Source organism: Myotis brandtii, unplaced genomic scaffold (assembly GCF_000412655.1).
Source record: "Myotis brandtii unplaced genomic scaffold, ASM41265v1 scaffold339, whole genome shotgun sequence".
NCBI classification, from domain to species: domain Eukaryota; kingdom Metazoa; phylum Chordata; class Mammalia; order Chiroptera; family Vespertilionidae; genus Myotis; species Myotis brandtii.
The window spans coordinates 283,336-296,019 of record NW_005363061.1 but is presented as its reverse complement, the minus strand read 5'-3'; the positions used below and the strand labels follow the sequence as shown (position 1 = coordinate 296,019).

General features: G+C 55.1%; 1 protein-coding gene across 1 annotated transcript in view; it reads left to right on the top strand.

Annotated features, from left to right (window-relative positions):
• The first annotated feature begins 11,607 nt into the window (after positions 1-11,607).
• Positions 11,608-12,684, top strand: part of ZC3H7B (zinc finger CCCH-type containing 7B) — a 26,026-nt gene continuing 24,949 nt past the window's right edge. The window contains exons 1-2 of the mRNA XM_014543823.1: positions 11,608-11,666; positions 12,609-12,642. Coding sequence (XP_014399309.1) covers positions 11,614-11,666; positions 12,609-12,642 — 87 coding nt within the window. The 5' untranslated portion in view covers positions 11,608-11,613. The remainder of the gene's footprint in view (positions 11,667-12,608; positions 12,643-12,684) is intronic.

The window sequence follows — 12,684 nt, the reverse complement described above, 5'->3', positions numbered from 1 at the left end:
GCTGCCGACCCCCAGCCTCGGACCCCCTCCCATCCCAGCGGCCTCGGACCGCCCGGGCCTGCTCCCTTGTTTTTACCCATTTCCCCGTAAAATCCACCTGCGGGTTTGGGGGTCACAGACACAAAGCCGGCTTCCCAGGGGAAATCAGGTGGGAGGGGTCCCTGGCAGACCCTGATGGCGGGGTGACAAATGGCATTAATGGGGAACAGTGGAGTTGGGGTCCCGGATGGGGGCTGAGGGGGGGCCGGGCAGAAGTGGGGGGCATGGGTCCCACCGCAGCTGTGTCAGGAATTTCATTCCTCGGGGGTTGCTCACTGGGACTTTGGTTCCCAGGGACCAGACTACGAACCCCAACTTCTTACCATTTTTCTCAGCGCCTGGAGTCCATCAAGTCTCACGAAAATAGCAGAACGCAGATCCTTGAATTGTCACAAGAATTCCATAATCATAGAACATTGAGCAATGGTTGGAAGCAAGATTCCAGCGGAATCTTCAGTGGTACCGCCATGCGGGCCCCTCCCCTCTCCCCACATACAACCAAACCCACTTCCCATAGGAACCGGCCCAAAGCAGGTCTGAGGCTCCGGATGCCTTAGGCCGGGAAGGAGGGACCCGTGTGGAGGAGGGATGAGATCTGAGGAGGGGAGAGAGATTTGCGGCCCCTGAGCTGGGCTGGGGTTTGTGTTCCATGGATGCAGTGAATTCTCAGCTCTTGACTTTTTGTTTCTGTCGGACAGTTAAGAGTGTGGGTTTGGGTCTGGCCGGCGTGGCTCAGTGGTTAAGCGTCCACCTATGAACCAGGAGGTCACGGTTCCGAGTCCCAGTCCAGGCACATGCCCCAGTGGGAGGCGTGTAGGAGGCAGCTGATCAACGATTCTCTCTCATCATTGATGTTTAAAAAAAAAAAAAAAAGAATGTGGGTTTGGGTGGCTAAGGAGCTCTGTGGGATGAGCTAGTCTCTTGAGTCTCAGGTAGGAAAGTTGAGGCGTCAGTAGGTTTGGATGTGAGAGTCTGCAAATATATACGCTTAACTAGCACTTGTAGCTCATAACAAAAGGGCTTCCACATGTGTTGGCTCCTCTGTCCTCCACAGCAGCCATGTCAGGGCGACATTTTTCAATCCTCACTTTCCGGTTGAGAAACCTGATGCTTGGAGAATAGAATGTCTCGCTGTGTAACTTTCCTGCCTGGCTTTTGATTCCGAGTCTTCCCCCTTTCCCAGAGCCCTGGGCTCCCTTAGCGAGCGACTTTTCAAGCGCCTCTTGTGACCATGGGGAGGCGCTACGGGGCAGGCTTGGGGGTGCATTTTCCCCTTTGAGTCTGCCTGGAGAGGGAACGTGAACCTTAGTGAACCAAGGAGAGAACAAGGAAGCGCTCAGACTGGGGTCAAGCAGAGGCAGTGGAAGGAAGAGAGAGCTCTTGGGTAACCTGGGAAAGTTAGGGAAGCCGCCTTCCGAGAAGTGGGGCTTGCACGTGAAAGGATTGGCTGGGTGGAGAAGGATGTCACCCCTGGGCTCCCCACACTTGCCTCTGCGCTGGGAGGCTGACATGCTTTCTCTCTGATTCTTTCTCTCTGGCTCCGTGAGGGGTGGGTGTTGCTAATCTCCATTCCACAGTGGAAGACACCGAGAAACACAGGATTTACGTGGCTGGCCCCAGAGCACCCAGCCGGATTTGCACCCAGGCCTGTGAGACTGTTGGCAACACAATGGCTGTACTAGGTGACACCATGTTATCGAACCAGCTCCGTCTTAGATATGTAGACAAGAACAGAGACCAGCACAGTCTGAACTGGCAAATGCAGCAGGGGTGGAGGCTTCAGCGAAAAGGTCAGCAGGCTCCCCAAGGCCAGGGAGCTTTATTAAAACGGCCCTATGCCCCAGCGCCTCCCAGGGCTGGCCCAGTAAATGTGCTCTCGGAGATTTCTGGAAGTGAGACTGGGGAAGGCAGGATGGCCCTGGAAGGAGGACTGGGCCCCGAGCGTGGAGATCTAAGTTCAGTTCCTTCGTGCCTGCCAGGTAGCTGGTGGGGTACCATGGGGGAGCTTGTAGCTTGGACAGGAAAAAGATATGGATGATTAGCTTGAGCTGCCCAAGGACAGGAAGTGGGTCTGACTCACTCTGTGCCCCAGGCCTCAGTGGAGGTGCCTGGAGGACGCTTCCAGCCATTGTGCTGTCAAAGTGACTTATGTCCCACCGGAAGGGAGGACGGCTTGTTTTGTCTGGAGGTGGAAGTTCTTCCTAGAAGTGCCGTTTGAATATTTGAAAGGTGGCTTGAGAAAGGCCATACCAAGGGCATTCTAAGGAGATGCACTGAGAGCTATAAGGGCAGGGCCACGTAAGGAAGGAACAGGCAGACCATCCTGTGCAGCCACAATATAGGTGCCAGGCCCTGGCCAGTGTGGCTCAGTGAGGTGGAGCGATGTGCTGTACACCAAAAGGTTGGGGTTCGATCCCCAGTTGGGGCGCATGCTGGAGGCAGCCGATCGATGTTTGTTTCTCACATTGATGTCCCTCTCCCTAAAAGTCAATAAAATACTAGGATGTATGTGACAGGTATGAGTTCAGGTTCGAGTCTGGCTCTGCCACTGAGCTCCCTCGGGGTCTCTGGGCCCAAGTTTTCCTTCCTGAAAATGCGCCCTGAGGTTTGATGAGGTTTGGTGGTAACTTGTGGGAGAAGCTCCGTGCCCAGGGATCAGGACCGGAGACACAGACGAGAGGAAGTAGAGGAGTGTATACATTTTTAATAATTTAAAAACACCGACCCGGCAATTACCCAGTGGTCAGGCCCTGTGTGAGTGCTTTTCCCTAGATTAGCTTATTTAATTTTTATACTAGCCCTAGAGGTAGGCACTATAATTATCCCCATTTTATTTATTTATTATTTTTATTATTTTGAACTGATCTTAGAGAGAGGAAGGTGGGGAGAGAGAAACATCAATGTGAAAGAGAAAAATCAATCAGCTGCCTCCTGCATGGGCCCTGACCGGAAGTCAAACACGCCACCTTTTGGTGTACAGGATGACGCTCCAACCAACTGAGCCACACCGGCCAGGGCTAATCATCCCCATTTCACAGATGAAGAAACTGTGGCACAGAGACTGTGACACTGTGTAAGAGGCCGAGCTGGAGAGCAAACCCAGGGAGCCTGGCTCTTGAGCGAGGCCAGTGTGGGCCTAGGTTGGCTGGGAGGCAGGGAGGGGACCGACGGGGCCAGCGTGGTGGTCTTCAGACAGAAGGCGGAGGGGTCCCCTGAGGAAGTCGGGCTGCAGTATGAAGCTGGAGCCTCAGCCAGGGTTGATGAAGTGACAGCTCCGTGTCAGCTCCCAGGAGCCTCCACAGAAGCCAGCTCTTTTCATCACATTTAATGGCCCATAGAACACCGGCTCATTTTCCTTTCTCTGTCATCACCAGCCACCGGGCCGCCTTCCCCCTCACTCATTTCCCCTGCTAGTCTGCTTTCTTTGCGAGCGTCCTGATGGCTTCTGCAGGTGCATTAGCGCTGCTCCCCAGCAGGCTGTGGAGGCCCAGAGGAAGGGGCAGCGCAGTTCTGATTCAGAACCCATCTACAGCCGACTTCCGGTCAGCAGCAACTCCTGAGCCCCGTGTCCGCCCCGGGACACCAGCTTGATGGTAACGGTGGCAGTTGCCACAGCGGCCACCGCATGTTTAACACTGCTCTGTGCCAGCACCGTGCTTGGCCCTTGGTGTCTTATTGAAACCTCTTAACAACTCGTTGAGGCAGGAGCGATTATCAGCAGCCCCATTTTGCAGATGAGAAGACTAAGGCTCCAAGGTCACACGCTGTGGGGGAGCAGGGGGTCAGAGGGAGCCAGGCACAGGAGGCTCCCGAGTCTGAGGTCTTAGCTGCCGTGCAGGGGTGACGCCTTCATGTTAGTTTGGTCTCCACGAAGCTCTTTTCTTACTGTCTGGAAACCCTAATTATCTAACGTCTGTGTCACACTTTTGCCCACCGTCTCTCATTAATTCTCCTGACAGTCCTTTAAGGTGAGAGATGTCCCTCTTTTTCAGAAGGAGAAAACGGAGGGTCACTCACCCTCCAGCTCCTCCTACCCTGTCCACACTGCAACTCAGAAAAGGGACAGCGTGTTAGGGTCGTGTCTTCCGAAGTGCGGGGTCAGCCAGCGAGCAGCCGCTGAGCACTCCCCAGCGAGGGCCGCAGGGGGGGGGTGCCCGCCGTGACCCTCTGGGGTTTTCCGAGGTCCATCGGCTCTTGTTCCCACAGCATTCCCCGCTCCTCCGCTCCTCCGCAGGCAGAGGAGTGCAGGGCAGGGAGGCCAAGGTCCTGCGGTTCACTCCCGGCTCCAGCACGTGCTGGCTGCGTGGTCTGGGGCTCGAGCATTTCACCAGGCGTGGCCTCAGTCTCCTGGTCTGCGAAATGGCCTTGCAGGTTCAGTCCCGTCCGCCTGGGGTTTGCTGGGAGCCTCAAATGAGGGAACACTGAAGGCTATAAAGACCACCCAGTGTCTTCATAGGGCATAGTTGTGGTTGTGGCTCCATGAGCGTGTAATAACATTCCAGAATGTTCCTGAACCAGCTCCACCGCCCTCTTGATCCAGGCCTGGACCACGACCACTGCCGTCGTCTCCCCGCGCATTTTCCAGCTTCCCCTCTTGGCATCCATCCTCAGTGCAGCCGCCAACGGCATCTTCTCAAGATTTAAGTGAGCCCTGTCACTCCTCTGCTGAACACCTTCCAGTGGTTTCCTGACACGCGCGGAGCACGGCGCGGTCTCCAGCGTGGCCTGCCCCGCGCACCTTGCTTCCTGCTTGGCTTGCCTTCACTCCAGCACGGGCACACGGGCCTCTGTCTCTTCCTTGAACATCCTGAGCTCGTTCCCACGTTCCCACCTCAGGGCAGTTGCAGTTGCTTTTGCTGCATCCTCGGCCGGTGCCCTCTGACCCACCTCCCATATCCACATGCTGGCTCCTTTTGTCTCTTAAAGGCCACCTCCTCAGAAGGGCCTTCCCTAAGCTCCCAGCCATTTCCTATCTTAGTTTCTTTGTAACTCTTAGCTGTGTCTTTACTTGTGCATTTAACACTGACCTGTTTCTTTGTCTTCCCGAGCCTGGGACACAAACCCCACAAGGCCAAGGACTTGGTTAACCTCGTCCCCCAGCATCTGGCAGCACCCCTTGCCCCTGCAGATGTTCTGTGGATATTTGTTGAATAAATGAGTGATAGGAGCAGGATGTTGCCAAAAAGGAGTGGCCTAGACAGAAACTGCCAAGACATCGGTGTGGACTGATGGAAAAGGACTGTAGGCTGATTTTGTGAGCTGCCAGTGGTTCTCACGGCATCCAGCTCAGCAGAAACACAAATTTCCCAACTCCACGGTGGGGGGCACACCTCGGAAATCTGCAGATTGTCTTGCCAAGTGCCTGTTTTGAGCTCCATGTTGCAAAGGACAAAAGCTTAGGCTCAGAGAAGTGCCCCGAAAGCCAGTGTGGGACGGCGCTGGGATTGGAACCCAGGTCTGCCCTGCACACGGCTCCTCGCGCCGACCGACCTGCCTCCCTGTCTTCAGGCCGTGGCATCGGCAGAGCAGCCCGTGAACCCCTCGGTGCTCCGTGTACCAGGCGGTACGGCCACCAGGACTTCTGAGCTCCCACGGGCAGGAGCGGCTTCTCAATTGCTCAAAAGAAAGAAACTCCACCATGTTAAGCGGTCACTCTGAGCTACACGGCTCGGAGTATTTTCTGTTTTGTTTTGTTAATACTTGCCCACAATTCCCAAGGGTTGTTCAACGAGCTTCTGTTACTTTTCTGTTAAAAAAAAAAAGAGTTCTTGTTGAAACATCTCACTTGAGCACCACGGCTGGCGGGTGGGGGTGCCGCCAGAGCCTGGCCCCCGACCGGAGATGTGGCTTCCGGCCCGTCCTGTGCAGTTTGGCCCCCAGGTTGTTGGGAGCCTGAGACGAGATGATGACGGTTACAGCTCCCTGTGACCGGAACACGGAACACGCGGGCCGGAGGAGTAGGCTCTGCTGCTGCTGCCTCTGAGTGTGGTTTACGGTGCGGCAGTGGGAGGGCCTGGGGGCAGTTTCCTGAACTTCGGTTTCTGTTGAGGTGGCCAGTTTAAAGGAAAGAAAGTGCAAGTTGCTGAGGCCTGGGCGGGCGGGGGCATTCCGTTCAGCGGTCATTCCTTCCCAGGGGCCGTGCGGGTCCCGCCAGCTTTCTCCCTCGGCAGCCACGTGGCCCTGGGCAAGTCACGGACCCGCCAAGTCTCCCTTTTTTATTTTATTTTATTTATTTTTTTAATATTTTATTGATTTTTTACAGAGAGGAAGGGAGAGGGATAAAGAGTTAGAAACATCAATGGGAATTAATCCATGTCAGTATGTCCTGATTTTGTGGAATCAGTTTTGCTTTCTTGACTTCCAAATAAGATACTTAATTCTTAATTGGGCTATTTTATTTTTTAAATATACTTTTATTGATTTCAAAGAAGGGAGAGAGAGAGATCAATGACGAGAGAGAATCATTGATCCGCTGCTTCCTGCACGCCCCACACTGGGGCTCGAACCCACAACCCGGGCGTGTGCCCTGACCGGGAATTGAACCATGACCACTGAGCCACACTGGCCGGGCTCACTTTTTATTTTATGATTTTATTTTTTCAAGCCTGGCTTTTCTGTGGAAAGTGGGGATAATAACACCTACGTGTGAGATTATTGGAGGGATGAAACATGATTCCTTAGAACAGAGCTTTTAAACCATCGCTGCCCCGCTGACCCGTCAGGCGGCCTGCGGAAGCCTCCCTAGAAGCTGCTTTGAAATGCATTAAACTTGAAATGCACAGGATGACAGAGGACACCGATCCTGTTGGCCTGTGGCCATGCTTTTTCATCAATTTACTAAAAAGCAAGACCCAGCGGTGAGAACATAACTACCATAACTCCGCAGTTGTGATGAGTGTGAGCAATATTTTGTTATGTCTGCAGTAGCTGAAAGGTGACGGGCAAAGCAGTGATTTCTAGCACAGACTAGAGCGGTGGATTGCCTACATCCATAATTGAAGGGCATGCTAAATATCAGGTAGCGGTTAGTGAAAAAAGCTTGAAAATGGCCCTCGCCGGCGGGCTCAGTGGTTAGAGCGTCGACCTGGGCACTGAGGGGTGGCAGGTTCGATGCAGGTCAAGGACGCATACCTGGGTTGCAGGCTTGATCCCTGGCCCCAGTTAGGGTCAGTGCAGGAGGCAACCAGTCGATGTGTTTCTCTCACATCATTGTTTCTCTCTCTCTCTCTCTCTCTCCACTACCCCCTCCTCCTTTCTACTTTCTCTGAAAATCAATAGAGGAAAATATTCTCGGGTGAGGATTAAAAAACAAAAGCAAACTTCTAAGTGGACCCCTGAATTCTCTCGTGGGCCCCAGTTCAAACCCCCTGCCATAGAAGGTGCTTGACGCTCAGTGATAACCTCCAAAAATGAGCTGAAACCCCTGCCTGACCTCCTGGGAGCCGAGGGTCCGAGGGTGGACTGGCAGGGCCCATAGCACTGTGGGGTAGGGATCGGCGCAGACCTAGAATGCTTGCTGGGGAGGTCGGGATGGCGAGAAGAAACCTTCCCAGGTCTCTGAGTAAGCCACGGAGGCTGGTGAGTCAGGAGACGGCCAGGGATCTTGCAGATGACATAACCCCAGGTAGCGTGCGTGTGTGCGTGCGCGTGTGTGTGCATGTGCGTGTGTGTGCGTGTGTGTGGTCTGCATCTGCACTGGCTGCTACTTTTTCAAGAAACCTGGGACAGGTGAGTGCCAGTAGGTGGCGTGTGGGCTGAGACTGGCGACGTCCTGTGGGTGTGGGGATGGGGAGGAACACGGTTGGGTTGGGAGGTGACTGGTGGCCTCCAGAGTCGACTGCCAGGGTTCAAACCCCAGCTCATCACTTACTAACTGTCAGATCATGTCACTTCCTGGTGCCTTGGTTTCCTCATCTGTAAAGTGGGGATGATGACAGTACCTTCTTAGGGGATGTGGTGAGGATTGAGTGTTACATTTAAAGCTCCTAGAACAGTGGTTGGCAAACTCATTAGTCAACAGAGCCAAATATCAACAGGACAACGATTGAAATTTCTTTTGAGAGCCAAATTTTTTAAACTTAAACTATATAGGTAGGTACATTGTTATTCACTTAATTAGGGTTCTCCTAAGCTGGCCTTTGCTAAAAACGTCCTCAATCTGAGGGGTCGACCTCAGCGAGCATACCCCCACTTCTTCTAACGCCACTTCTTCAAAATAGACTCGCCCAGGCCGAAAACCGACTTCTGCGCATGGGCCACGAAGTTTCAACCGCAGCACTGTACGTGCGCGCCCGCACGTGGTATTTTGTGGAAGAGCCACACTCAAGGGGCCAAAGAGCCGCATGTGGCTCGGGAGCCGCAGTTTGCCAACCACTGTCCTAGAACAATGTCTGGTAGGAGAAAGTGCTTAATACCTGGGAACCGAAATCAGCCTCTACACTGTTATTCTAGGGTTCGCGAGGCTCCCCTTCCCCACAGTGGGTTCAGGCCTGTTCCTCTGGCTCCCAGAGATGACCCAGGGGCAGCCTATGCCTTCAGGGAGCTCATAGTTTGGAGAGAGCTGGGGACACAGCACCTGATGTCAGTTAACCAGGACAAGTGGTGGTGAGCTCGGGGCTGTGCGAGGGCCCTCGGGGAAGGCAGCTTCCTGTAGAGGACCCTCTGGGCCGAGCCTCACTGAAGCACCGGGCACTGGCCAGGGTGGGAAGGCAGCGAGGGTATGAAGGGCGTTCCAGACAGATGGGCAGCTTGAATGGGACGTTGCCAGAGTGTAAGAGTCCAGGCTGGGCCCGGGCTGGAAGGAGGCGGTGCCTACAGTGCTGTGTGCCCGGGACTTGCCCTGCTAGTGGGTGTCATGGAAGGTTTGTTTGTTTAACTTTTTATTCACAGGAAATTGCAAAAATAGCACGGCGTTCCCTACCCAGCCTTCCCGGATGGTAATATATAGTTGTCTTATCTTATCAGACCCAGAAAACTGGCACTGCTCCATTACTAGACGACAGTGTGTCCGGTTTTCACCTTTTAGAAAAGCCTGCACTGTGTGTGTGTGTGTCTGCGTGCGCACACCCGGAAGGGTGTTGAGCAGGGGCGTGGCACTGACGTGTGTTAGACAGATATCCTTGACCGCCAACCCCTGGCAGCAGGTTGGAGGGGCCTCCCTGGAGGCTGCTGGCAGGAGATAGTGAGGGCCTGAGAGACAGCCCCGGTTGTGGAGGGGAGGGGAGGAGCTGCGGAGGGAGAAAAGTTTCACAGGTAAAGGTGGAAGATTGAACAGGATGGCAGTCGCAGCTATGACTAGAGTTGGGGGTTCATGGAAGAGAAACAGGGTTAGGGAGAAGCTGCTGAGTTAAGATTGGGATGTGTTGCCCAGCCAGTGTGGTTCAGTGGTTGAATGCAGACCTATGAACCAGGAGGTCACAGTTCGAGTCCCAGTCGGGGCACAATCCTAGGTTGCAGACTCGATCCCCAGTGGGGGTGTGTGCAGAAGGCAGCCATCAATGATCCTCTGTCATTATTGATGTTTCTATCTCTCTCTCCCTCTCCCTTCCTCTCTGAAATTAATAATAAAAATATATTTTTAAAAAGATTGGAATGTTATGAGTTCGAGGATCAACCAACCCAGCGGGGGTGGCACCAGGGAGGACTTTCTGGATATGGAGGCATCTGAGCTGGGTCTTTCTATTTTTATTTTTATTGATTTCAGAGAGGAAGAGAGATAGAAACATCCATGATGAGAGAGAACCATGGATCGGCTGCCTCCTGCACGCCCCACACTGGGGATTGAGCCCACAACCTGGACATGTGCCCTGACCGGGAATCAAACCTTGACCTCCTGGTTCATAGGTCGATGCTCAACCACCAAGCCACGCCGGCTGGGCTGAGCTGGGTCTTAAAGGATGAATGGAATTGGCTGGCGTGGGGGGGGGGGGCATTCTAGGTAGAGAGCCTAGGATTGGGGAAGGCATGGGAGTCATTAGCAGCCTGGGTGTTGGACATCCAGGTAGCTCTACCCAGAAAGTCAGAGACGCCAATCTGAAATATTGGGGAGGGGGTGGCCTGGTGGGCGGAGCAGGTTTGTGAGTCATCGACATGACTCAGGAAGTCACAAAATGCAAGGGCTCACCTGGGGAGAGCGCGTGGACTGAGAACAGGAGTATTGTCCCTTATGGAAGCCCCGGTGATTTGGGGGATCTGGGCAGGGGAAGAGGAGCCCGAACGGACGGAGCAGAAATGCTCGGGGAGGTGACTGTGAGGGGGCCGGGCAGGTGCAGCGGGAGGGCCAGGAAAGGTGAGTGACCTGCCCCCCTGCCAGACTCAGCAGTGAGGAGGTCCCTGGGGCGGGAGGGCCCTGGGCAGGCGGCTGCGGAGCAGTGGGAGTGGGTGGCCGTGGGTGGGGAGTGGCGTGGGAGGTGAGGATGTGGAGACGGTGTGGACAATGCTTTCACTACACGTGACCAGGAAAGGGAGGAGAGGTTGTGCAGCAGGCAGCGGGGACTCCGGGCCAGGGAGGGGATTATTTTGAGCCTGATGACAGGCTGAGGGAGGTGGGGGCGGCGGGGCCGATTGCTTAGTGGGTGACAGGAAGGGTGATGGTGACGTGTGGGGGCTCTGGAGCCAGGTTGCGGGGTTTGAATCTCAGCTCCCCCATGAACTAGCTGTGTGACCTTGGGCAAGTCTCTTCAACTTCTCTGTGCCTCTGTTTCCTCCTCTGCAAAATGGGCACATTCTGGCAGCCCCGACTCAGGGCTGTGCGGGGAGTAAGGGTTAAGGAAGGAACTGCGTGTAAAACCATCGTGACAATGTGGTTAGCACTCTGCAACTGTTCGCGTATTATTATCTGATTGTTAACGTCTCAGGGTCAGTTCTTCTTGTTCACTTATTCTTATCTATAGAAAGTCTGAGTTGGGTGAGTTGCTACTCATTCATCAATTTCTCTCACCACCATGTACTGTATGAAGATGGTGCACGTAGGGCTGAGTGGAGGGGCTACTGGGGGGGCATGAAAGGAGAGGGGCCTGGGTTCAAATCCTGCCTCAGCTGTACGCCGGCTCATGACGGGGGCTCCCTGAGCTCCAGCTCCTCCTGGGTAAAATGGGGCCAGAATGACACCTGCCTCGCTGTGCTGTTGAAAGATTCAGTAAGAGCCTTAGACGAGAGCCTGGCCCAGTGCGTGGCACTACATTGTAGCTATAGTCAGGGGCAACATTTTGCTTTTTCTGTCTCTTCTCCCCAGACTGAGTTTGATGGTTACACAGGGTTTTTCCCCTTGAACTTGAGGGTGTCCCGTGCAGTATTGCAGCCCAAGCCATGCTGTGGGAAAGGGCAGGGGGCCTCCATGCAGCCCCTTGGCCATCGAGGGCACTCTACAAACTCCACGTCCGGGGGACTCGGGCGGGGAGGGCAGGAGCTGCATGGCTTGGCTCAGTCTTTGGAGGCCCTGAGACAGGTTACTGGCCTCAGTGCCTCCCCTCTGCTCCTGCACAAAGGGATGAGTGAGGGCGGGTCCATGGTGGGGGGCAGATGGCGCCGGCCCCTGCTGACGGACCGATGTACTGTTCTCTCCCCCAGAGACTGATGGAGAGGCAGAGACGGAAGGCGGACATCGAGAAGGGGCTGCAGTTCATTCAGTGAGTGCGCGCTGGGCGGCTGAGCAGGGGGTCTCTCCAGTCTCCTCTTCTTGCTCACGGAGCCTTTGCTGCTCGGGTTCCCGTGTGCGTGGGGGAGTGGGGAGGTGGGGTGTGCTAGGAAGGGGCTGGCATGGCAGGGGCTCGGGGGCTGGATCTGCGAACCCCACATGTGAGCCGCGAACCCCACAGGCACACGCGCTCCCTGGCCCCGGTTACCTTTCGGTCTTGTCCCCGTACACCATGTCCCCTACCGTCCGCCTGTGCTCGTTAATTCTCTCGCTTGCCTTGCACATCGTAGAGTAAGTCAGTGGTTCCCACTTAATGAGCACATCCTCCGGGCTCCGTGCTGGGCCTTCGCATGCATCATTGTTCTCATCTCCACAACAGCCCAGGAAAGGAGGCGGTCTGGTCTCCATTGTGCAGATGAGAAAGCTGAGGTTCAGAGATAAGGAACTTGTTTGGGGTCTCACCGGACTGGAAGAATCCTAGGGGTTGACGGGCTCTCGGTGTGCCTGGCGTGGGCTGGGTCCTGTGTGTTCTGTGGGAGGGACGGGAGAAGGGGCTGAGCGGACTGCTGGTGGTGCCGGGGCCTGCAGTTGCAGGTCTGGTTGGTGGGCACGGTCATTCCCAGAGGCCCGGTCTCAGGCAGAGGACAGCCAGCTCACCTAGAGCATCTGCTCCTGGGAAAGCCAGCTGCCGGGCCTGGGGCAGGCACGAGCCTTCCTCCCTCCCTTTCACGGGGGACGGAAGGCCAGCGTGATGAGGGTTTAGGGAGAAAAAAGTGCTGTCCCCTCACCCTAATCGCTAAGCTGACATCTGAGGACGGAGCTGGAGGAGCCACTCCAGGCATGATCTCTGGCCCGTGGCCCCTGGCTCCTGGACCTCCATGCGGCCGGATCCCTGGGCTCACCAGGCCTCGTGTTCCTCTCCTTTTCCTGCCAGGTCGACCCTACCCCTAAAGCAAGAAGAATATGAGGTGAGTGTCGGCTGCCGGGCTGGGGATGGTGATGGGGGCCAG